Source organism: Canis lupus, chromosome 12 (assembly GCF_003254725.2).
Source record: "Canis lupus dingo isolate Sandy chromosome 12, ASM325472v2, whole genome shotgun sequence".
Lineage (NCBI taxonomy): Eukaryota > Metazoa > Chordata > Mammalia > Carnivora > Canidae > Canis > Canis lupus.
Window position 1 is genome coordinate 8,632,944 of NC_064254.1, and position 24,797 is coordinate 8,657,740.

The window sequence follows — 24,797 nt, forward strand, 5'->3', positions numbered from 1 at the left end:
ATAATGCATTGATATATTTCCTTAAAGCAATTTTCTTATATGTATTTTGCAGGTTTGTGGTAAAATATAAGTGCATGCATGTTATTATATCCTTTTGTATTAATAATACATATTCTCCTATTTTTTAGGATGCAGGTATAGGGAAGGAAATAAGGGATTCATATTGAATATTTTTCCCACGGATAATTATTTGTGACTCACAGTGCAGGCTACCTTTATGGGATCTGTCCTCCTCTTCTGTGTAACTATTAAGCTCTGATTTTTGTTCAGGGAATTATGTAAAAACATTTGACTTTCCCAGACTCCCTTGCAACTACAACTGGCCATGTAATATAACTCTGGTCAATGACAAGTAAGTGAAAGCAAAGGATAAATTTCCTGAGGAAGACTATTAAAAGGAAAGGCTCAGTTAGCATATGCCTGTTTCCTTATTTTTTCTTCCAGGAATGTGGAAGTGATGCTGAAGATGCCACATGAAGACTAAAGCCACCTGCTAAGAATGGCTTCAGGAGAATGATTAAAGGGAGCCCCAGTGGCATTCTGGAGCTTCTATGGCAGCCCTGGATCCAATCTCTAGAATCCTTACTGTGTGTGCAGGGTTGGTGCAGGGCAGGGGCAGGGGCAGGAGGCAGGGGTGGGGGTGGACAGACTATTTGGTCAAGCCACTGTAAATTGTTATAAGCAGTTGTTAGTTAATTCACTAATGAAAATGTTCAATCCAGTAACTGAATACCTCTTCCTTTTATCCATATTAAACAGTAACATGCTATAGAATATGATTCTAGTTTATCTGTTCTCTCTTCTCCATCTAATTCTCAGGTGGTACATTATTATTAGGCTTCACCTAATTTGAAGCATGACATCATTGGTCCTCTCTCTTTATGTTTCAAACATTTACTCTCTCTGGTTGTTTATCCTTTCAGATAAACTCTGGACTCATCTGTTTTTTTGTTTTTTGTTTTTTCTTAATAATAAATTTATTTTTTATTGGTGTTCAATTTGCCAACATACAGAATAACACCCAGTGCTCATCCCATCAAGTGCCTCCCTCAGTGCCCATCACCCATTCACCCTGACCCCACGCCCTCCTCCCCTTCCAACACCCCTAGTTCGTTTCCCAGAGTTAGGAGTCTTTATGTTCTGTCTCCCTTTCCGATATTTCCCACACATTTCTTCTCCCTTCCCTTCTATTCCCTCTCACTATTATTTATATTCCCCAAGTGAATGAGAAGATATAATGTTTGTCCTTCTCCGATTGAGTCATTTCACTCAGCATAATACCCTCCTGTTCCATCCATGTTGAAGCAAATGGTGGGTATTTGTCATTTCTAATGGCTGAGTAATATTCCATTGTATACATAAACCACATCTTCTTTATCCATTCATCTTTCCATGGACACCGAGGCTCCTTCCACAGTTTGGCTATTGTGGCCATTGCTGCTAGAAACATCGGGGTGCAGGTGTCCTGGCGTTTCATTGCATCTGTATCTTTGGGCTAAATCCCCAACGGTGCAATTGCTGAGTCATAGGGCAGGTCTATTTTTAACTCTTTGAGGAACCTCCACACAGTTTTCCAGAGTGGTTGCACCAGTTCACATTCCCACCAACAGTGTAAGAGGGTTCCCTTTTCTTCACATCCTCTCCAACATTTGTTGTTTCCTGCCTTGTTAATTTTCCCCATTCTCACTGGTGTGAGGTGGTATCTCATTGTGGTTTTGATTTGTATTTCCACGATGGCAAGTGATGCAGGGCATTTTCTCATGTCCATGTTGGCCATGTCTATGTCTTCCTCTGTGAGATTTCTCTTCATGTCTTTTGCCCATTTCATGATTGGATTGTTTGTTTCTTTGGTGTTGAGTTTAAGAAGTTCTTTATAGATCTTGGAAACTAGCCCTTTATCTGATACTTCATTTGCAAATATCTTCTCCCATTCTGTAGGTTGTCTTTTAGTTTTGTTGACTGTATCCTTTGCTGTGCAAAAGCTTCTTATCTTGATGAAGTCCCAATAGTTCATTTTTGCTTTTGTTTCTTTTGCCTTTGTGGATATATCTTGCAAGAAGTTACTGTGGCCGAGTTCAAAAAGGGTGTTGCTTGTGTTCTCCTCTAGGATTTTGATGGAATCTTGTCTCACATTTAGATATTTCATCCATTTTGAGTTTATCTTTGTGTATGGTGCAAGAGAGTGGTCTAGTTTCATTCTTCTGCATGTGGATGTCCAATTTTCCCAGCACCATTTATTGAAGAGACTGTCTTTCTTCCAGTGGATAGTCTTTCCTCCTTTATCGAATATTAGTTGACCATAAAGTTGAGGGTCCACTTCTGGATTCTCTATTCTGTTCCATTGATCTATGTGTCTGTTTTTGTGTCAGTACCACACTCTCTTGATGACCACAGCTTTGTAGTACAACCTGAAATCTGGCATTGTGATGCCCCCAGATATGGTTTTCTTTTTTAAAATTCCCCTGGCTATTCGGGGTCTTTTCTGATTCCACACAAATCTTAAAATAATTTGCTCTAACTCTCTGAAGAAAGTCCATGGTATTTTGAGAGGGATTGCATTAAACGTGTAAAGTGCTCTAGGTAACATTGACATTTTCATAATATTAATTCTGCCAATCCATGAGCATGGAATATTTTTCCAACTCTTTGTGTCTTCCTCAATTTCTTTCAGAAGTGTTCTATAGTTTTTAGGGTATAGATCCTTTATCTCTTTGGTTAGGTTTATTCCTAGGTATCTTATGCTTTTGGATGCAATTGTAAATGGGATTGACTCCTTAATTTCTCTTTCTTCAGTCTCATTGTTAGTGTATAGAAATGCCACTGACTTCTGGGCATTGATTTTGTATCCTGCCACACTGCCAAATTGCTGTATGAGTTCTAGCAATCTTGGGGTGGAGGCTTTTGGGTTTTCTATGTAGAGTATCATGTCATCGGCAAAGAGGGAGAGTTTGACTTCTTCTTTGCCAATTCGAATGCCTTTAATGTCTTTTTGTTGTCTGATTGCTGAGGCTAGGACTTCCAGTACTATGTTGAATAGCAGTGGTGAGAGTGGACATCCCTGTCTTGTTCCTGATCTTAGGGGAAAGGCTCCCATTGCTTCCCCTCATCTGTTTTTAAAGTCTTTAAGATTTTGCTTGGAATTTCACTGAACTCTACATATGAGAAGAAGTGACCTCTTCAAGGATCACACTTCTCATTTGGAACCAGACTAACAGCTCTCCATTTACCTTCAAAGTCTTCTTTTATTTCTCACAAAAAAAATGCACTACCTATATTGTCTTCACAAAGACCCTGAACATTTTCTCTTCTTTTGCTATTGTAAAACGGATCTATTTTACCATTATTTCTTCTAACTGGGTTATTCCTAGGGCTTCCTTCTTAGATTGAGTCACAAATGTACTAAAAGATAATAGACGGTCAGCCAGCCTGAGCAGCATTAGTCTGCTCTCTGGTTCACAATAACTAACTTTCTCTTTGTAAGATGTCTTCAACTGTCCTAGAACTCACTCTGAAAACACAAGGTCAGCTATATAGTTGGCTGAACAACACATAGGCTAACTGCTATGGAAGTTTCAGAGATTAGATGGAATGCCAAGATACAACATGGATCTCCTAGGCAATGGCACCAGCAGCCCCAGCTCTGATGTGGGATGGATGGAGGTTAATATCCTGGTCCATCTCTTGGTGGGGATGGAATCTTAGAGAAATATTACACTATCTATGTGACCCTCAATTTACTCATCCATAAAATGTAGATCATGATACCCACTTCCTCAAGTCAGATACTCCATTGAAAGTCCCTAGGATAGGGACCAGCATACAATAGGTGCCCATCTCCCTCTCTGGAGAGATTTCTCTGGTATCCCTAAAAAGAACTTTTCCTAGGTGGATGAAGGAAGGGATTAATACAGACCACCTGCATTAGAATCACTTGGGATGCTTATTCAAACATATTTGAATTTTCTGGAGGTGGGGGCCAGGAATCCTGCATTTTTAACAACACTCCTGGTGATTCTCATACATAGTTATAGTCTCATACATAGCTAAATGTCAAGTCCCTGGATTATGTATTCCAATTCTGTTGTTCTTTTTACTCCTGTGGCCACTTAAATGGTCCAATAACTTCCCACAATGCTCTGGAGTCTCTCGGACTCCCATCGATCTCATCCTAGCCCTACATGCTACTGACTGATTTTTCTTCCTAAAAGGCAGTTCCAATCTGCTATGCCCTTGAATAAAAAATCTCCGAGGGCTACACCCTTCTGCCAAATCCTTACATTCCTGCCTTTCCAGTCCCAATATCCTCACCTACCCCCTAATTGGGGTATAGTCAAACAGCTCTATTAACTGACACACCAAGCTCTATGCTTTTCCCTACCTTTGTTTCCACATGAATGCCACATTCCACTGATCCACATCCTACCTCTTCCTTCAAGGATTATTTCATATACCACCTTCTCTGTGAATCTCTTTCTGATCACTTGACCTAATGTGAGTTCTTTCTCCTTTAAGCCCTAGTCATTCTTTGTGCCTCTCTTGTGATGTTTTTCACATTCCACCTTGTGCCATGTTGTACTAGGTTTACCTACTCTGCTATGAGTTCCGGGAAAGTAAAGACTATGTTGGTAAACTAAGAGCCTAGCACAAAGTGTGGAATCAAGCTGGATCTCAGTAAATGTTTGTTGAATAAATGAATGATTCCACATGACTAAACTGTAAGCTATGAGGACAGACACTGTACATTACCTTTTTCTGTAACTCCTGCAACATTTAACACTGTTTCATATCCAGTAGGTATCAGAAATGTGATGAATTAAACTTAACATCTCTCGACTTTTTTTCCATTGATGACAAATTATTTTACAACACAGCCAAGATTTCAATACTGGATGCTGGAGTTTACTGACTTTTTTCTAACAGTAATAACCATGGCCATCTTTGGAACCTTAAATGCATTATGTATCCCTATTTAGGAATACTAAAATTACACTAAAGTAAGGTGACTATTTTCCTTATGGTTAAGACCAGTAGTTATACTATTTTACTTCATAAGACATACTTAGATTCTAACTATATTCCCTTTATAGCATATGACATAAGGACTTTCAAAAATAGATGTTTTATTTTCATTTAAATTACTAAATACAGAATACATTAAATACACATATGTCTCTATACAAATATATAGACACTTTTAAAAATAAACTTGGTATTTTGTGATCATTGTAGATTTGTATGCAGCTGTAAGAAATAATGTACCCATTACCCAATTTTCCCCAATGTTAACATGTTGTAAAACAATATTAAATATCACAACCAGGACATTGGCATTGATACAATCTACTGATCTTATTCAGATGTCCTAGTTTCGCCAGTGTGTGTGTGTGTGTGTGTGTGTGTGTGTGTGTGTGTGTGTTTTAGCTCTATGGAATTTAATCACATGAGTAGTTTTGTGTATCCATAGCCACAATTAAGATACAGTATAGTCTGTTACCATAAGGATCTCTCACCGGCCTTGTATAACCATTCCCACTTCCTGTCAACTACTCAGCTGTTATCTACTTCTATAATTCCGCCATTTGTAAGATATTCCACATTGTGCCTGGGTGGCTCAGTCAGTTAAGCATCTGCCTTTAGCTCAGGTCATGATCTCAGTGTCCTGGGATTGAGCCCCTCATCAGGCTCCCTGCTCAGTGGGGAGTCTGCTTGTCCCTCTCCCTCTTCCTCTGTGCTCTCTCTCTCTCTGTCAAATAAATAAAATCTTAAAAAAAAAAAAAAAAACTATTCCATAAATAAAATCACATAACATATGACCTTTTGGGATTGGCTTTTTTCACTCAGCATAATTCTCTGGAGATTCACCCAAGCTGTTAAATTTATCAATAGTTCATTCCTTTTTGCTGTTGGTGTCTTATTAACTAAAGGTCCATAGCCTCTGTTAGGGCTCACTCTTGGTGGTATACATTATATGAGTTTGGACAAATGCATAATACCATGCATCTACCATCATACTATCATATAGAACAGTTTGCCCCAAAAGTCCACTGTGCTTCACCTATTCATCCCTCTACCATTCCTCTTCCCAACTACTAGCAACCAGTGATCTTTTTATTATATCTACACTTATGTCTTTTTCACAATGCCTTACAGTTGGAATCACACAGTATATAGACTTTTTATGTCTTTTTGTGGCTTAATAGCTCATTGCTTTTTGTTGCCAAGTAATATTCCACTGCATGCATGTACCACAGTTTGTTTTTCTATCTGCCTACCATCTTGGTTGCTTCTAGTTCTTGGCAATTATGAATGAGGCTGCTATATACATTCATGGGCAGCTCTCTGTACTGATATAAGTTTTCAATTCATTTGGTTAAATACCCAGGAGCATGACTGCTGGGTCATATCCTAAGAATTATGTTTTGTTTTTTTAAGAAACTGGAAATTGACCTTCAAAGTGACTGTACTATATGTCCATTGACAGGTGAATGGATAAAGAAGATGTGGTATACATATACAATGGAATATTACTCAACCATCAGAAGGGATGAATACTTACATTTACATTGATGTGGATGGAACTGGAGGGTAATATGCTGAGCAAAATAAGTCAATCAGAGGAAGACTATTATCATATGGTTTCACTTACATGTGGAATATACAAAACAGTGCAGAGGATCATAGGGGAAGGGAGGGAAAACTGAATGGGAAGGCATCAGAGAGGGAGAAAAATCATGAGAGACTCTTAACTATGGGAAACAAACAGGGTTGTGGAGGGGGGGTGGGGATACGGGGTAACTGGGTGATGGTTATTAAAGAGGGCATGTGATATGATGAGTACTGGGTGTTATATGTAACTCATAATTATTGAATTCTACATCTGAAACTAATGATGTACTACATGTTGGCTAATTGGATTTAAACTTAAAAAAAAAAGTGGTTGTACTATACTGCATGAATGAGAGTTCTAGTTTCTCTACATTCTTGCCAGCATTTGGTATCACCAGTTTTTTTTTTTAGATTTTTGCCATTCTAGTAGGTGCATAGTAGTTTTAATTAGCTATTCCCTAATCACAGATGATGTTGAGCATCTCCTCAAATGCTTATCTACCAACCATACACCTTCTTTGGTGAGGTGTCTGTCCAGATTTTTTTTCTCATTTCTTCATTGGATTGTTAGTTTTCTTATTGTTGAGTTTTAAGAGTTCTTTGTATATTTTTTTTCTTTTTTTTAATAGTTCTTTGTATATTTTAGATACAAATCCTTTATTGGATATAGGTCTGGTAAATATTTTCTCAATCTCTGGCTTGTCTTTTTATTCTCTTTACAGTGTCTTTGACAGAGCAGACATTTTTAATTTTAATGAAGCTCAACTCATCTATTTTTTTCTTTCACAGATCATGCTTTTGGTGTTGTATCTCAAAACTCCTTGCCAAATGACTACAGCAACATTTGCAAAAAGCAACTGACTTTAGTCCGGTGCCCTGACATCATATATACAAAGTCCACAGGAAATCTGTAGGCAAACGATTGAGTAACAGCAGAGAGTTGGAAGTCATTAGGATATAAAAAAACTAGAAGCAGAAAAGGCAGAGTGCTCCTGAGAAGAGCATCCAGCAGGTGATTTGGAGGAAGCTATGTTGCTGCTCAGTGGTAAGAAATCTGTTACTGATGGCTATTGTTGTGCAACATCAAGATGACCTTGAATTTGATTACACATGGTTATGCCAAGTATAAGAATGTGGAAGGGATCAAATGTGCATATTGCCATTGTCTTTCAAAGAGATGACTGCAAGAGAGAATCAAAGTCAACAGACATTTGCCTACTATATTTTGGATTGTATTCAGAGTGTTTGGGACATTCCAGCTTGCAACAAAGAAACCAGTCAACCAGAAGGATAGGATTGCAGAGTTAGGGCTTGTCCGGGTTCAAGAGTGTGTAAAACCAGATTAATAGTACATACTCTTAATCCAAACCAGGTACAACAGAAGTCACATGCCATTATGAAGAATTACTTGATAATCATAGTAAAAGACAAACCCTTTAAAATCCCAAGAAAGTCAGCAGAGTCAATACCAGCCAAATCCCATCATCCCCACACCAAAAGACTGCAATCCTTGAGTTTTTCTGGGATTTTGTAGTATTGATTATATTTGAAGTTAGTAGGTTATCCTCCTGGGATATGGGAATCTTCTTTTATAATGAGAATCTTTTCATTTTTCTTTTAATGAAGTTTGTTGTCATGTAATTATATTCCAGAATGTAAGATAAGGACATCTTTCTATCCACTTTTGTATGCCTATGGGCTGGGGGAGGGGAGGTTAGTTCACTGAAAACATCTGTTTTGTAGCTGAGGTCACTTCTGACTTGAGTCAGTGAACTCATCCTCCAACAGGACAAAGCTACCATAGAAGGAGCTGTAGTTTAAGATAGAAAGCTAGTGACATCTACAGAGACAATCTGATCCACATGGAGAACCATTACTGAATGTTAGACATGCCAAGAAACACAAAGACATACAGTGAATTAAAGCACTGTTCTTGCTCTCAAGAGGCTTAAGGCTCTTTTCTAGGAGGAAAATATAAAATATCTACATCACTTATTTTTTTGTAAACAGGAAAAGAGTCACCAAGTAAATCCTATCCTGTGAGGTCACCAGTTTTTGATCTTTGAACATTGAAGTTGGAAGGTTGTTAAATATTATATAGCCCAATGCCTACATTTCATACACAAGGAGAAACCAGAAAAGTGAAAAAAATATATCTAAGATTGCAGGGTTGGGACTAGAACTCAAATTTCCTGACTTGTAATCACGTGCTCCTGACTATATTACACTGCCTCTCTTAGAGGTCAATGACTTTTCTCACCCCTGCTTCTCATAGACTGTACCTCGTTATGTCAATTAGACTCTGATTCATAGAGCTCATGCTGTTTTTCCTTTACATGCTCATCTTCAAAAAGTCCACTTCACAGTTTCAATTTGATAGATAATTTTTTAAAATATTAAGAACTTACTCTGGCCTACGTGGTAGAGAGACTACCAACTCAAGTAAGACATGCTTCCTATATGTGAGGAGTTTATTGTAAATATCAAGTAGGGTACTCTCAGACACCAAAGTTGTGTATGTGAAACTCATTACCATCACCCAATCAAGTTTTCTAACAGAAATTATCTTTTTTAGTTAATGCTTCCTTAATTCTCTGGGTCCCACCGTAAAATCTTGAAGCTATTTTTGCTACTCTGGCATGAAAGTGAGAGTATGTGGTTTTCAATCCCTGCTGTACCATTAACAGATTAGTTTTGAAACCCTAGGCAAGTCATACCTCTTGGGGTTTACTCTCCTCGATCAGTAAAATGCAGAGAGTGAACTGGTTCTAATTTACCTTCTTTTCAAATTCAATCAAATCCAAGGGGAGAGGCATAATTAATATATTTTATTTCTATCTAGTTAAGTAGCTGACTAGTTAGCTATCATCTATTTATTTTCTTACGCATAGCTCTCAAGTTTTTCTCTCCTCCTCCATGTTTGTCAGACCCAAGCCCTTCACTTCTGGATTATTGCTAAACCGGCTTCAAGGTCTTCAGTGCACATGTGACTTGTTAAAAGCAATTTTAAGCAAGATTTAGCCTAGAGGTCCACAGGTTAGACTGGAGGCTAGAAAACTAATTTAAAAGCCTATTCAAATAAAGATCAATCTCACAACAAAAACCCAACATTCAAGTCCCTCAAAAGCTGGCTTCTGTTGGCCTTTCTGATTTTATTTCACAACTCCTCAAGATGTGGCCTTTTTGACCACATCTTCATGTTGGTTTATAATTTAAATTCAATTAATTAACATATAGTGTATTATTAGTTTCAGGGGTAGAATTTAGTAACTTATCAGTTGTATATAACACCCAATGCTCATTACATCATGTGCCTTCCATAACGCCCATCACCCAGTTACCCCATCCCTTCACCCCCTCCACTCCAGCCACCCTTAGTTTGTCTCTTAGAGTTCAGTGTCTCTTATGGTCTGTCTCCCTCTCTGTTTTCATCTTATTTTCTTTTTCCCTCCCTTCCCCCTATGATCCTCTGTTTTGTTTCTTAAATTCTACATATGAGTGCAAACATATGATAACTGTCTTTCTCTGACTTCTTTTGCTCAGCATAGTACCCTCATGGTCAATCTTCCTGTTTTTAATGTTACTGTTCTGAACCTTCCTCTGAGAAATGTCTCACTTTTCTGTAAACTTAATTCCAATAGTTTCCTCAAGACTAATTTCTTCCATGGAGTCAGGTGTTTCCTTTCTCTTCTTATATTATTTAATTAACGATAATATTTAGAGTACCAACAATCATCCCCTTTCCTAACTCCCTCTAATGAATATGGTTGGCATGACAGAGATGATATGTAAAAACTCTCAGTCAACATTAAAAGGAAGAAAGCATATAAAGGTGATGCAAAGAGTATAATTTATTTTCTTTAATATTTCCTCTTATTTCCTTTGCAAATTAAAGCAAGCAACTGGTTACTGGTCTTAGTGATAGAGGATTAATACATGTTTTGAAATTGTTTTAGAATATTTAATAAGAAACTTAAAGTACATTTTCTTGGCTCTACCAACTTCTGATAATATGAAGATGTCTGGACAAAAGGATATGAAGTATTTCCATTAATATGCAATTTAGGCAGATGTTCAAACAAGCAGTGAGTAATGTTATACAAATGCTGGCAGGATAACTAACTCAGTTAGTAGGTAAGCTCTGAAGACTATTTATATTTCAGTCATGACGCAATCAGTGCCAATCTGACCAAATGATCCTCAGTGTCAGTCTTCATAACAGTAGAAAAGCAATTGGGAAAACAAAGTTTTATTTTCTCCCCTTTATATTCTCTTATTGCTGCCTGAGCCCTAATTTGAATCCCCTCCTCAGAGAAAAGTCACAACTAGAGGAGTAAAGGGATTGATTCAGCAAGAGTAAAGTAGTACTGGCATATCCCTTCAGTCTTCTCAGCACTGGCTCAGAAAACATTCAGTGCATTCTCTTGCACCAACTCCAAAGGAGATTTTCCCAAGAAATGGGTTTTAAGCAACTTAAGTTCCCATCACTACTGTCTGTTTGTCATAACTGAAAAAGTATCCATTATATTACAAAAAGATTCTGTTATCCAGTATTTGTTAATTATGATTGAGACCAGAAACATACAAAGTTTCAAAGGAAACAATTGAAGGGAACATCTGAAAGTGATTTTCCCTCCTTCTTTGTTGTTCTGCTACTCACGGCAAATCTTCCAAACTGGAGGCTTCATGTCTTGGATCCAATAGATCATAACCACATTCATTGTAGATTTCCAAATAGGAAATGTGCGTTGTATGTATTGTGCTGCTGTCCTGATTGGAAAAGGGGAAGACATTGTTTAATGGCTATAAATAACAATTCAGCTCAGAAGAGGATGAACACATTTATCACTACAGTTCCTCACAGCTTTCTCTCCTTTACTCTCTTTACTTTGTATGGTTTCCATTTTCAGTTCGTGACACTTTCAAGTTGCCAGTTACCATATGCATGAAGCTTTTTTTTTTTAATGGCCAACACCCATGATTACAAGCAACTTTAGTCTGTTGGGTTTTTTTATTGGTTCCACATTATACATCAAGAGTCAATATACACTTAAAATGAGCCAACTTGGTTGCAGAACTGTATAACACACCATTTTTTACTTTCCAGACCCAAAAAAGGTTACTATGAAAAAATAAACTTACATTCTGTGAATAGTCTATTCATAAAAGAAAACAAAATCGTTACTTCAGTTTAAACTTCAGTAGCAAAAGTTTCCATCTTCAGTCATAGTTCTTTTTTTTTTTTCACTTTTGCAATATTCAAATTTTCTGATGACACAAATAAATAACAGACAATACTGGAAAAGGGAAAATGAATCCCAGGGGACAAAAATAGTTTAGATCAATCAAGTAACAGTAAGAGTGGACATTCGCAGCTCACTGCCTATATCTTATCTGTTGGGTTTTCCTGGCTCACGTGGCAAATCAGGGATATTGAGCTATTGATTTGAGAGAGGTATATTCTGTGGGTCATTACTGAAATGGAATGACACAGGCATCAATATAGTTAGGATAAAAGTCAAGGTGATAGGTCCTGTCTCAGTTCTGTTGGCAGACAAAAGGACCTCCTCTCTCTGAGATGAAATGAAATGGAACTTTTTCAGATCTCAAGAAAATTCCAGGGTCAGTTTTCAAGACCAAATATCAACTGATAGCACCTTCTACTTGCTTCTCCCCCCCCACCCAAAAAAAAAAAAACTTTCATTTTGACAAATAGAGTTTTACTTCTCATAAAGGGAGAATCTCTTTGTGTCTTATGGCAAAATGGTCGGCAGATTGTCAGAATGTCACAAAGAGAATTTGCTCACAATGACCTTTCCCTTGATTCTCACCCATATCCAAGACAATCCATTTGACAGATAATATTCAAAGGGAGAGGGGACAAAGTCACAGAGATGGGGGAGAGAGCAGAGGCCTGCAAATCCAGAGCTGGAATCTTAGTCCTACTTGCTATGAGCCTCTATGATGTTAGGCCTCAGTTTCCACACCCATTAGTGAGGAAGTTGAATAAAGAATCCCTATATGTTCTTTAGACTAAAATTAATATGATCCTCTGGTCCTAAAGTGGTTCAAACTATCCAAAGAAAAGCATCAACATTTCATAAAAACAAAATAACACCTGAAATATTAAGGCAACTCTTAGGGAGCACATGACCAAAGTAAAACACTCAAGCTACAGCTGAAATTCCACATTCTGGGTGTCTGGGGAGGTGATAGCATGGACTGTCTATGGACTAAGCAAATTTCTCCCAAATGCTGGAAATCATTTGCTGATGCAGGCGACTCTGGCTGCTTATCCTTTTTGTTGTTGTTGTTGTTAAATATTTTATTTCTTTATAAGACACACAGAGAGAGGCAGAGACATAGGCAGAGGGAGAAGCAGCTCCCTGTAGGGAGCCCAATGCCAGACTCAATTCCAGGACCCTGGGATCATGACCTGAGCCAAAGGCAGATGCTCAACCACTGAGCCATCCAGGTGCTCCACTGGCTGTTTATCCTAACACTCGGCCTGTTGATCAGCTCAGTATCCTTGGCATCATTTCAATAGCATTCTGTGGGTTATGGCTTGGCTTAGCACAGGTATCAGAGACGATAAATACTAGACAAACTCTGCGTGGTCTTTAGTCTGATCCAGTTTTCCCTAAAATGTCCCATGAAATAACATGTGCAAAAAGTGTTCCATGATCAACATATATGCTGTCTCTCTTTAGAAGATTCCCAGAGCATGTTAATAGGCCACAGGGGGATCATTTAGCAACTTCCGGAGATCTTGTTCAAAACTAACGTATTTCTAAAACTTATCTGAACATATTGGAAATATCCCATCTGTTACAGTTTGAGATTTTAGCAGACAGTTCTGGGCTCCTCTTAGCACCAGAAAAAGCTGGGTTTGAACACTGGATCTGCCATTTATGACTAAGTGATCCTGCATTCTTCACAGCTGTTTAATTACAGAATTACGGAGAATAAACCTTATCTTGCAGAACTGTTGTGACAGAGATATAGGGTTCTGTACCTAAAATCCTGCCAAAGAGTCTGGCTCTGTAATAGGCCCCAATAAATCTCTGCTGCTGCTACCGATACTATTATTGCTAATGTTACTGTTTTATTATTTCTAAAGGCCTCCAAACAGAGAATTCAGAATGTGAATATAAAAGGAAAGGCAAAAAAGGGCAAAAACAACAGCCAACTTGTATGTTCATCTACAGTGGACAAACTCTCTTTCTTCCAGAAATCAGAAGGAATCATAAGTCAGGAAAATGGCAAGTCCACTCCCCAGAGATGATGGGGATAATGCCTTTGGCTGCTCCAGCTTCTGCGTTTTCTGGACTTTTATTGGAATACACACTTAAAAGTCACTGAGCAATGTGGCAAGCTACCTTTTCTTATTACTCCTTTTTTAGTGGTTAGGATTGCCAGACTGTAATGTAACACACATGTTTCCTGCAGACAGCCTTTTCTCCTGCCCCCAGAACAAGTCTGAACCTCACAACACTCAAAAATAGTGGGCAGTAGTTTCTAAAATAAATGGAATCAATTGTCTTCTTTTCAAATCATCACAAATGTGCTCCTATCACACTCACAGGCATTATAGGAGCCAGTATGCAATTGCTCTTAGTTTATCTTGAAATAAATACTTTGCATAAGTCAAATATTTCCTTTAAGAGTTCTAGAGAGCTCCATGTGGCCCTCTAAAGCAATTGACTGGGGGCATCTGAGTACCTGACTGCATTTTTTCAGCTACACTGTGGACAAACTTAATGATGAAGCTCACATTGCCTCTGACTAGTTTTGCTGCAGTTTAGTTTGATTATAATGAATGTGTTGTGCCCTATCATGGAAGTCTGTCCTTTTACAAAGAGTTGTCCTGGCTAAAAATTGGTCCAAGGGGTTCTCTCCAATCCCAGGAAGTGATTTAGGATTATTCAAAATGAAACGAGCTTTAGAATAATGTCAATGACAGGCAGATATAAAACAATGGACCCAAGAGATGATAGGTACTTGGGAGATATTTAGACTTTTACTGTATTTTGGTACCCATAGACAAAATTTTAGAAGGGATAAATACATTTCCTGTGAGGAAAGGATTTGTTTATTTTGTTTAACTTAATCAGGGAAATTGGTTTCATTTGTTCTGTTTCAAAGGCTTCTTTGAAATCAATCAGGATCATTTGGCCACACATGTGTATGTGTATTTGTGTGTGTGTGTGTGTGTGTGCGTATAAATATAGATATTAATGGCTCTAGTAATTGAGCTCATTTCCTAAGCATATACTATGTGCCAGAAACTGGACTATAACTTTAGATACAGTATGTTCAACCCTCATAGCAACTCCACAAGCCTGAGACATGGCCACATGCTGTAAGCAGCACACTTTCTCAGAACCAGGTTGGCCCGCACCAACTTCAATGATCTTTCCAAGACAGCATGCTTCCACATTGGGCCACAGCAGCAAAAACTATTAGAAATCATATTCCCAGTTTGTGAAATCTGGGAACAAAACAAAACAGCTAATGTCAGAAATAAATGAGTAAATGAAAAGACAGGATATGAATCCAACATATACACTATACTCAACTCTTTCTCTTCCACATTTTCTGGCATGCAGAGTTGGCATGTTTGAGCTAGTGAGAGATGAGCTGAACTAATGGGTAATTGCTACTTTATGGATGGAAATGAGAATTATGCAGATCTCAGCAATTTCTTCTCATCTTTGCAACTCAAAATGCAAAAAGCATACATTCGAGAAACTTTGGAATAACTGTTACACTGACCTAGTTAGGGCTTTTGTTATACAGAATTAATACAACTAAGTAACTGTAGGAACTTACAGTACAGATGCTCGAGATCCTCTAGTACCATTCAATCCCTACTTTCAGAGAAGGGAAAACAGAAACCCAGAGAAGTTAAGGGACTCACCATTGTTTAAATACAACCAACCAAATAAAGGCAGCTTGAGACATAGAGGCAGTGCCTACAGAGGTAAAAAGCACAGTTTGTATCACACAGACTTGGGATGGACCTCCAAGTCAGTAACTTACAAAGACCCAGAGAAAGATATTTTGACTCAATTTTCCCAACTCTGAAATTGGGACAAGAATACTTACCTTGACGGTTGTATTAAATACCTATAAGGCAATAGACACTTAGAGACACATAATAAATGATGCATATAATATAGAGAACTCCTCTTCATAATAATCTTAAGCGCAATAGGATTTTTACTCTGGTAGACTCTCTTGGGCTTCTATTACAACTGTGAAAAAAGTACAATCTCATCATCTTATTCAGTGCTTTAGTAGTCGAAATAAAGATGTCTTGGCAAAAGGACATCCAGTTTCTTAAGGAGAAATATAAGACGTTAGTTGGTAAAATGTGTTATCTGTTCTTTTAACCTCCATTGATGGATCACAAGGAACTCCCTTTGAGCCTTTGCTGAAACAGCAGCCCTTTATTGAGAAGCACCTGAATTTCCACTTCTTCAGCAAAATCCTAAACTTTCTTTAAATATAAAGGCCAGAGTCACTGGCCAAAAATACTCCCTCATTTAGATATAATGTAATAAAATGTCACAATAAATTTTTTACCCACCATAAATTCCTGCTGAATATATCAGATAGAAAATGAACTTAAAGTTCCATACCTTTTGTAATTGCTCAAAAATGTATGACAGTGTCCTTGGGATGATGCCTCTGTCACTGTAGCGTTCTGCTCCACCCGTGATGGTGAATGTTTTCCCACTGCCCGTCTGCCCATAGGCAAAGATGGTACCATTGTAACCTGCCAAGACACTACATAAAGAAATGGCACACTTCTAACATCGAAATGGCTAACTGCACGAGTATTAAATGGCTAGTATTCTAATAGCAACCTTGTTCCACACTATTGGAAAGACATTTATAGAAGTATCTATATACGTGAATATCTAGCTAAAATAATTTACTTTTTAAAAATTCTTTTTATCCAGGAGTATCAGCACACCAATCTTTTTCTTAGTAGGTTATCTGTAACTCAAATGGAGTCCGGTCATCTTAAATATTTTCTTCATCTGAATACAACTTTTCTTTTCTTTTTTATAAAGATTTTACTTATTTATTCGTGAGAGACACAGAGAGAGGCAGAGACACAGACAGAGACACAGGCAGAGGGAGAAGCAGGCTCCATTCAGGGAGCCCATCGTGGGACTCGATTCCGGGCTCCAGGATCACACCCTGGGCCGAAGGCAGCGCTAAACCGCTGAGCCACCAGGGCTGCCCTGAATACAACTTTTCTTTAGAATACTTTTATATTTCACAAAAAGTTGCAAAGATAGTACAGAGTTAACACTGTTAACAGAGTGTTAACACAGAGTTAACACTTAGTTTCCCCTATTGTTAATACGTTAATATTTGTCATTTGTCACAACTAAAGAACAGATAGTGATGTATTGGACATTTTATTAAAAATGTTCTTGGTTTTTATACAATGTCTTTTAATCTTTTTTCTGCCTTACTGAGATATAGCTGACATCTTACAAATGTAGCTTTAACATGTACAAATGTGATATGTGATACATAAATATACTGCAAAATGAGTCTCACATAGGGTTAATTAACACATCCATCGCCTCACAGAATTATCATTTTTATAAGTGGTGATAACATTTAAAATCAATATTCTTGATAACTTTCAAATGTATAATAGTCACTGTGCTGTACATTCAATCTATAGAACTTATTCATCTAATAACTGGAAGTTTTTACCCTTTGTTTAATATCTCCACATTTCCCCCACCCACTAGCTCCTGCCAATCACCATTCTATTCTTGATATCTATGAGTTCAGTTTTTTAGATTTCAAGTAAACGAGAATGTACAGTATTTGTCTTTGTCTTATTTCACTTAGCATAATGTTCTCAAGGCTCATCCACATTGTTGCAAAATGGCAGAATTTTCTTCTTTTTATGGCTGACTAATATCCCATTATATATATACACATATATACACACATTTTCTTTATCCATTCATCCATCAGTAGACATTTAGGTTTTTCTATGCCTTAGCTATTGAGAATAATGCTGCAATGAACATGGGGATGCAAATACCCCTATGAACTTTCATTTCCTGTGATTTATATGCAGGAGTGGCATCACTGGATCATATGGTAGTTCTAATTTTTAAAGGAAACTCCATACTGTTTTCCATAGTAGCTGCACCAACTTACATCTGCACCAACAGTGCACAAGAATTCCATTTTCTTTATATCCTTGACGGCATTTGCTGTCTCTTGACATTTTGACAACAGCTATCATAACAGGTATGAAGGTTTTTGGTTTGCATTTTCCAGATAATTAGAAATCTTGAACACGCTTTTATATATCTGTTAGCCATCAGTATTTTTTGTTTGGAGAAATTTCTATTCAAGTCCTCTGTCCATTTCTTAACTAGATTTGTGCTTCACATGTGATCTATCCAGGAGAATGTTTCATGTGTGCTTGAGTAGAATCTGTATTCTGCTGTTGTTGGGTGAAATGTTCCATGTATGTTCCATTAAGGTCCATTTGGCTTAAGGTATAGTTCACATCCAATGTTTCCTTATTGATTCTCTCTCTCTCTCTCTCTCTTTAAAGATTTTATTTATTTATTTGAAAGAGAGAGAACACAAGTGGGGGAAAGAGCAGAGACAGGGACAAGTAGACTCCATGCTGAGTTTAGAGCCCAATGTGGGGTTCAATCTCAGGACCCCAAGATTATGACCAGAGCCAAAATCAAGAGTTGGACGCTTAACCAATTGAACCATGCAGGCACCCAGTCTCATCACAGTTTTGATTTAAAGTCTATTTTGTCTGGTAAGAGCATAGCTACTTTTGCTTTCATTTGGTTTCCATTTATTTGCATGGAGTATCTTTTTCCATCCCTTCACCTTCAGTTTATGTATGTCCTTAAAGCTGAAGTGAGTCTCTTGTAGGCAGCATATGGTTGGGTCTTGTTTTTAATCCATTAGCCACTTGATGCCTTTTGATCGGAGAATTTAATCCATTCATATTAAAAGTACAGGCCTACAAATATCAGCTTATTCATTGTTTTCTAATTTTGTATTTCCTTTGTTCCCATCCTCCTCTTTTACTGTCTTTCTTTGTAAAGTGATTTTCCCTGTGGTATGCTTTGATTCCTTTTTCTTTGTTTTTTGTGTATATACTCTTGTTTTTTACTATTCATTCCATTTTTTATGTTTTTAATGTCATAATTTACTTCTTTTTATAAGTGTATCTCCATTATTAAATTACTGTAGTAATAGTTGTTTTTAAAACTTTTGTCCTTTAACCTAATAGTAGATTGAGTAATTAACGCAAACCATATTATAGTATTAGAGTATCATGAATTTGCTTATACTTGCATTTACCAGGATGCTTTATATTTTCATGTTTCAGCATTTCTTCTTATAAGATAGGTCTAGTGGTAATGAACTCCTTCAGGTTTTGTTTGTTTGGGAAAATCTTTGTTTCTCCTTCATTTCTGAAAGGCAACTATGCTGAGAAAGTATTCTCAGCAGTTTTTTTTTCCCCCCAGAAATCTGAATATACTGTCCCACTCTCTCAGGGCCTATAAGGTTTCTGCTGAGAAATCTGTTGATAACCTTATGAGGGTTCCCTTATTATATGGCTATTTTTTTCTCATGCTGCTTTTAAAATTCTCTCTTTGTCTGATTTTAGATATTTTTATTTTAATATGTCTTGTAAAAGATCATTTTGGTTCAAAATTATAGGGTCATCTATTAGCTGTATGAACATGGATGTCCAAATCTCTCTGCAGATTTGATCATTCCAAGCCATTATTTCTTTAAATATGCTTTCTGCCCCTTTCACCCTCTCTCTTACTAAGACTTTAACAATGTGAGATGGTTTTCTTTAGTGGCATAATTCACAAAGGTTTTCTTTACTCTTTCTTTTTTCTTTTTGCTTCTCTGACTGGATGATATCAAATGACATATTTTCCAGTTAACTAATTTCTTATTCTGCTTGATTCTGTCTGCTATTAAAGCTTCGTATTGAATTGTCAATTTGATCACTGTGTTTTTTAACTTTAGAATTAGCTTTTTTTTTATGGTTTCTATTCCTTTGTTGAACTTCTCATTTTGTTCATGTATTATTTTCCTAATTTCATTTAGTTGTCTGTGTTTTCTTGTAATTCACTGAATTTAAGAGTATTATTCTGAATTATTTGTCAGACAGTTCCCAGATCCATTTCTTTAGGGTCAGTAAATGGGCTTTATTAGATTCTTCTGGTGATCTCATGCCTGTGTGGGTAGACCTGGATACTGGGGCCACAGTGGCTGACTAGGCACTGGGATCTCTGGGATGGGCCCAGCATCTGGAACCACAGGGGCGAGTCCAGTGCTGGGACAGGCTGGTAGTCTGGTTTCACAGAAGCCAACCTGGAGGCTGGAGCCACAGGTGCCAACCTGGAATAAGGGCCAGCAAAGAGTCTTGGGCTATGGAATCAGCTTACAACATAGAGCTTCAGGGGCCATGTTGGGTTTGCGGTGACCAGTGTGATGCTGGGCAGGCCAGGGGCCTGGGTCTATGGAGCCAGCTTCAAAGCTCCAGCTGCAGGGGGCTGGCCAACACTGGGGAGGGCTTAAAGTGTGGGTCTGATGGTAATCTACCAGAATACTGGAGCTATAGGAGCCACCCAAGGCCATGCCAGCTGGCCAAACAGGGATGGGATAGAATCCTGGATTTCCTAGAGTCTGCTGGAGCCTGGTATCATGGGCGCTGACTGGGGCCATGAGAGTCATCTGGCTGCAGGGTAAATCAGGAGCTTGGGTTTATGGGAACCTGCTGGTAGCCTACTGCTGCAGGAGCTGCTTGGGACTACAGTAGCAGGCAGGTGGTAGGGTAGGCCAGGGGAGTAGATGCTAATAGCTTGTCAAGAACTTGGTACCTTGAAGTCATGTGGTGCCAGGGAAGTCACCTGGGGCCATGGGAGCTGCCTAGGGCCACTGGAGTCAGCTGATGCTGGGATGTGCCAGCACAAGTATCTACAGTAACATCAGGTGCTCATTGCAGTCTCCTCCCATGGGGATGGTGTCTCTTTCAGTGCTAGGATGCTCAGGCTTCAGGGATGCTTAATGGGGTAATGCCAATCTATCTTTTCTACCCTCCTCAATGTGTCTTTTCTTTTTTTCTGTGCCCCACCACAATGCTGTAATTCCTCACCTGGAGTATTTTAGCTTTTGTGAAGGTATTTTCATGCTTGGTTGTTATTCAAATTGATCTTTCTGGGAGGGTACAAGTGCTAGAAATTCCTGTATTACTGTTTTGCTGAAATCGCTCTCTAATTAAATATTTTCTTCATCTTTAGTATACTTTATAGTACATGTTGAAAGTAAAAGTTCTGATGAAACCATACCTCCAATTTGGCAACCTACAAATCTGACACCTGGCATTTCATGGGGCAAATACTCATAACATGTAGTCACCTTCTAGAACACTAGGTACAGAATGCAGAATATTTACCACTGTATACCTTGAAATGTAATTCCCTAATTTAACATTAAGCTCCAACTATAAACCCTCTAAGGATTCCCCTCCTGAATTTTCATGGAATGACTTTTTGGTAAGATAGTAATCCAGATGTGCTCTACAGTTGTACAGAGCAGCCTTTGATTTAATTGTGGTCATAAGAATGCTGGATTTTCCAGACTTCAAGTTATATTACAAAGCTGTAGTAATCAAAACAGTATGGTACTGGCACAAAAAATAGATACATAGATAGATCAATGGAACAGAATAGAAAACCCAGAAATAAACTCTCACTTCTACAATCAGTTAAATCTATAATAGGGAGGCAAAAATATACAATGGGGAAAAGACAGTCTCTTCAACAAATGGTATTGGGAAAACTGGACAGCAACATGCAAAAGAATGAAACTGGACCACTTTCTTATGCCATACACACACACACACACACACACACACACACACACACACACAAAACCTCAAAATGGATCAAGGACCTAAATGTGAGACCTGAAATCATAAAAATCCTGGAAAAGAACACAGGTAGCAATTTCTTCAACATTGGCCATAGCAACATTTACCTAGACATGTCTCATGAGGGAAGGGAAATAAAAGCAAAAATAAACTATTGGGGTTATATTAAAATAATAAAAAACACTACATCTGCACAGTGAAGGAAACAATCAACAAAACTAAAAGGCAATCTACAGAATGAGAGAAGATGTGTGCAGATAACATCTTCAATAAAGGTTTAGTATTCAAAATATAGAGAGAACTGATATACCACTCAAAAAACAAATAATCTAATTTAAAATGGGAAGAAGACACGAACAGACATTTCTCCAAAGAAGACATGCAGATGGCCAACAGACACATGAAAAGATGCTCAACACCACTCATCATCAGAGAAATGAAAATCAAAATTACTATGAAATATCACTTCACACCCATCAGAATGGCTAAAATCAACAACAGAAGAAACAACAGGTATTGGAGAGGATGTGGAGAAAGGGGAACCTTCTTACACTGTTGGTGGAAATACAAGCTGGTGCAGCCACTGTGGAAAGCAGTATGGAGTTCCCTCAAAAAGTTAAAAATAGAATTACTCCATGATCCAGTAATCACACTACTGGGTATTTACCCCCCAAAATACAAAGACACTAATTCAAAGGGATATATACAATCCTATGTTTATAGCAGCATTATTTACAATAGGCAAGTTATGGAAGCAGCCCAAGTGTCCAACAATAGGTGAACAGACAAAGAAGATGTGGCATATACATACAATGGAATACTATTCAGCCATAAAAAAAACAATGAAATCTTGACATTTGCAACAGCATGGATGGAGCCAGAGAGTATAATGCTAAAATAAGTTAGTCAGAGAAAGACAAATACCATACAATTTCACTCATATGCGGAATTTAAGAAACAAAATAAATGAGCAAAAGGCAAAAAAAAAGACAAACCAAGAAACAGACTCTTAACTATAGATAATAAACTGATGGTTACCAAAGGGGAGGTGGAATGGATGGGTGAAATAGGTGATGGGGATTAAGAAGCATACTCATCATGATGAAAAAATGAAATTTCAGAATTTCAAAAAGAAAAAGAACACTAAACCTTCTCACCACCATCTCTCTTCCCTCTTCTCCTCATGTCCCCTTCCCTTTCCTTCTCTTCCTTCCCATCCCTCCCTTACCCCATTTCCTCATCATATAGGCTTTCCTAGTACATCTTGGATGATTCAGACTTTCACAAGTGGATCTTTCTTCTACATTGTACAGAATAGCAAACTATTATAGCATTATGTTCTTTTTTTGTTACAAATAGCTCCTTCATCCCTGAGATGTTTTCATCCAACCAATTATGAAGATGTTAGCTAATGGTGCCTTCATTGTCAATGGATGCTTAATAGATGGCTCCTCTGAGAATCACCCCTCACTGTTCACACTGGGATTCCTCCTTTAATACTTCTGCTGAGATACTGCCCATAGTTCTGTTTTGCTATGCTTTCATGCTTGTATGGTAAGTGATTTATTATCATCACGCCCTCTTAAAACACACAGGTTTTGCTTAGAGCTTATTGTGAAGTAATCAGTTAAGTCCCGCGCACCTCATACAACTATTAAACTAAGAATAATATTTATAGCAACAATTCAATGAATCTTTTGTTATGTAGGTAGAAGGTGTTGTTGGTGCTTAAACACATTAAGTGAACAAAACGGGATAACTGATGTGTTATTCAACTTTCCATTTCTGAGAGGCTTAATAATTTTTCTCCATGTCTTCACATAGAGTTGGAACTATAATGATTAATTTAGCTGGATGATTACAGAATCTTTCTGCTCAACAGCATTTGTCACCAAGGACATAGCTATGTTCCATTAGCAAGTATCATATGAATATACAATATCTCTTAACCATAAATGTCCTAGGTAAATGAAGTCGATAATTTTAAGAATCAAACCTTAAACATTTTTAAATTTTTTGATAGAAAATTTTCTAAAATATATTAGGCTTTCCCTGTCTTTAAAAGCAAAAAATTTATAGTTTAGCATTTTCATTTTGACTTAGAGACAGCCTAAGGAAAGTGAGTACTGTGGCATGCTACATTGGCATCTGCTGATTATTATGGTTATTTTTTATACTTAAATCTTTTTCACTGCCAGTTGTTCTAGTATACTTTCTTCTAATGTGTGCTTCCTTTCCTCCTATCTGCTGTGGTAAACTAAATGGCAAAGTTAGCATGGTATTTTTTTTTTTTTTGTAGCATGCTATTTAAAATAACAAAGATGTAGGTTCCACCAATACATACTCTATGGCTATTTATTTATTACATTGCTACAATAAAAAATTAAATAAAAAATGTAAATTGGCAACATTTATCTCCAATTCCTTTCTGTAGATCATTCTCAACTTAATCTTGTGCCTCTTCCCTATTGAACACTGGACAATTTTGTATGCTTGTAGTCTCATCCATTCTAAGAGAAAATACTAGTTCAAAATAAAGAGAAATGGTGGAGTAAGGACCTCTGAAAATTCACTCCTCCACAAGAATAATGAGAACAGTGGCAAAAATTGTCAAAATCAACTTTTTCAGAATCCTGGAAGCTATCCAAAGGCTCACAACAATCCAAGGAGTGTTTACTCAAGTAAAATGGCTGAATCTCAGGAAGGGTGATGAGTTTTGTGACATGTTAACTTGACCATTCTCACTCCCCTCCCCAGCTCCATGGTAGCCTTGAAAAATAAAAGACTTGCAAACACATAACCATGAAAAACATAAGTACAGCAACCACTGGAGGGGGTGGTACAGGTTTGGAACTCCTCCAAAAGTCTACAGAATTGGACTTCTCTGACCTGTCTTGCCTCACTTATAGTACTTATCTTTGTTTGACCTGACTCAGTTTATTCAATGAAAAAAAGTCATATCCTGGTACTTGTTGAAGACAAATCAGTGGTAAGTGTTCAACATCCCAGTTGCCCTAGGCTGCAATACCAGTAGGCAAACAAGAAGGTGAACAAAATCTTAAAATTAAAATCTGTAGAATACTATGTCTATAAGGGGCTTTGAAAAGTTATGGCATATTTTTGGGACTCTAGAAGACCATACATATGTACAGAGCTGTGTGCACGTCCAGGAGAGACCAGAGAAGGTCCTATATCTTATCTATGGCTGGCCTTGAGG

At 37.7% G+C, this 24,797-nt stretch overlaps 1 protein-coding gene across 16 annotated transcripts in view; it reads right to left on the reverse strand.

The window, feature by feature from the left end:
- Window positions 1–24,797, reverse strand: part of KIF6 (kinesin family member 6) — a 380,576-nt gene that overhangs the window by 284,494 nt on the left and 71,285 nt on the right. For 14 of the 16 annotated variants that reach the window (XM_025418669.3, XM_025418662.3, XM_025418671.3 and 11 more), the window contains 2 exons: window positions 16,251–16,398; window positions 11,267–11,376 (listed from right to left, as the gene is read on the reverse strand). In XM_025418669.3, coding sequence (XP_025274454.3) covers window positions 11,267–11,376; window positions 16,251–16,398 — 258 coding nt within the window. The remainder of the gene's footprint in view (window positions 1–11,266; window positions 11,377–16,250; window positions 16,399–24,797) is intronic. The other 2 variants (XM_049092078.1, XM_035697638.2) reach the window with 1 other exon arrangement.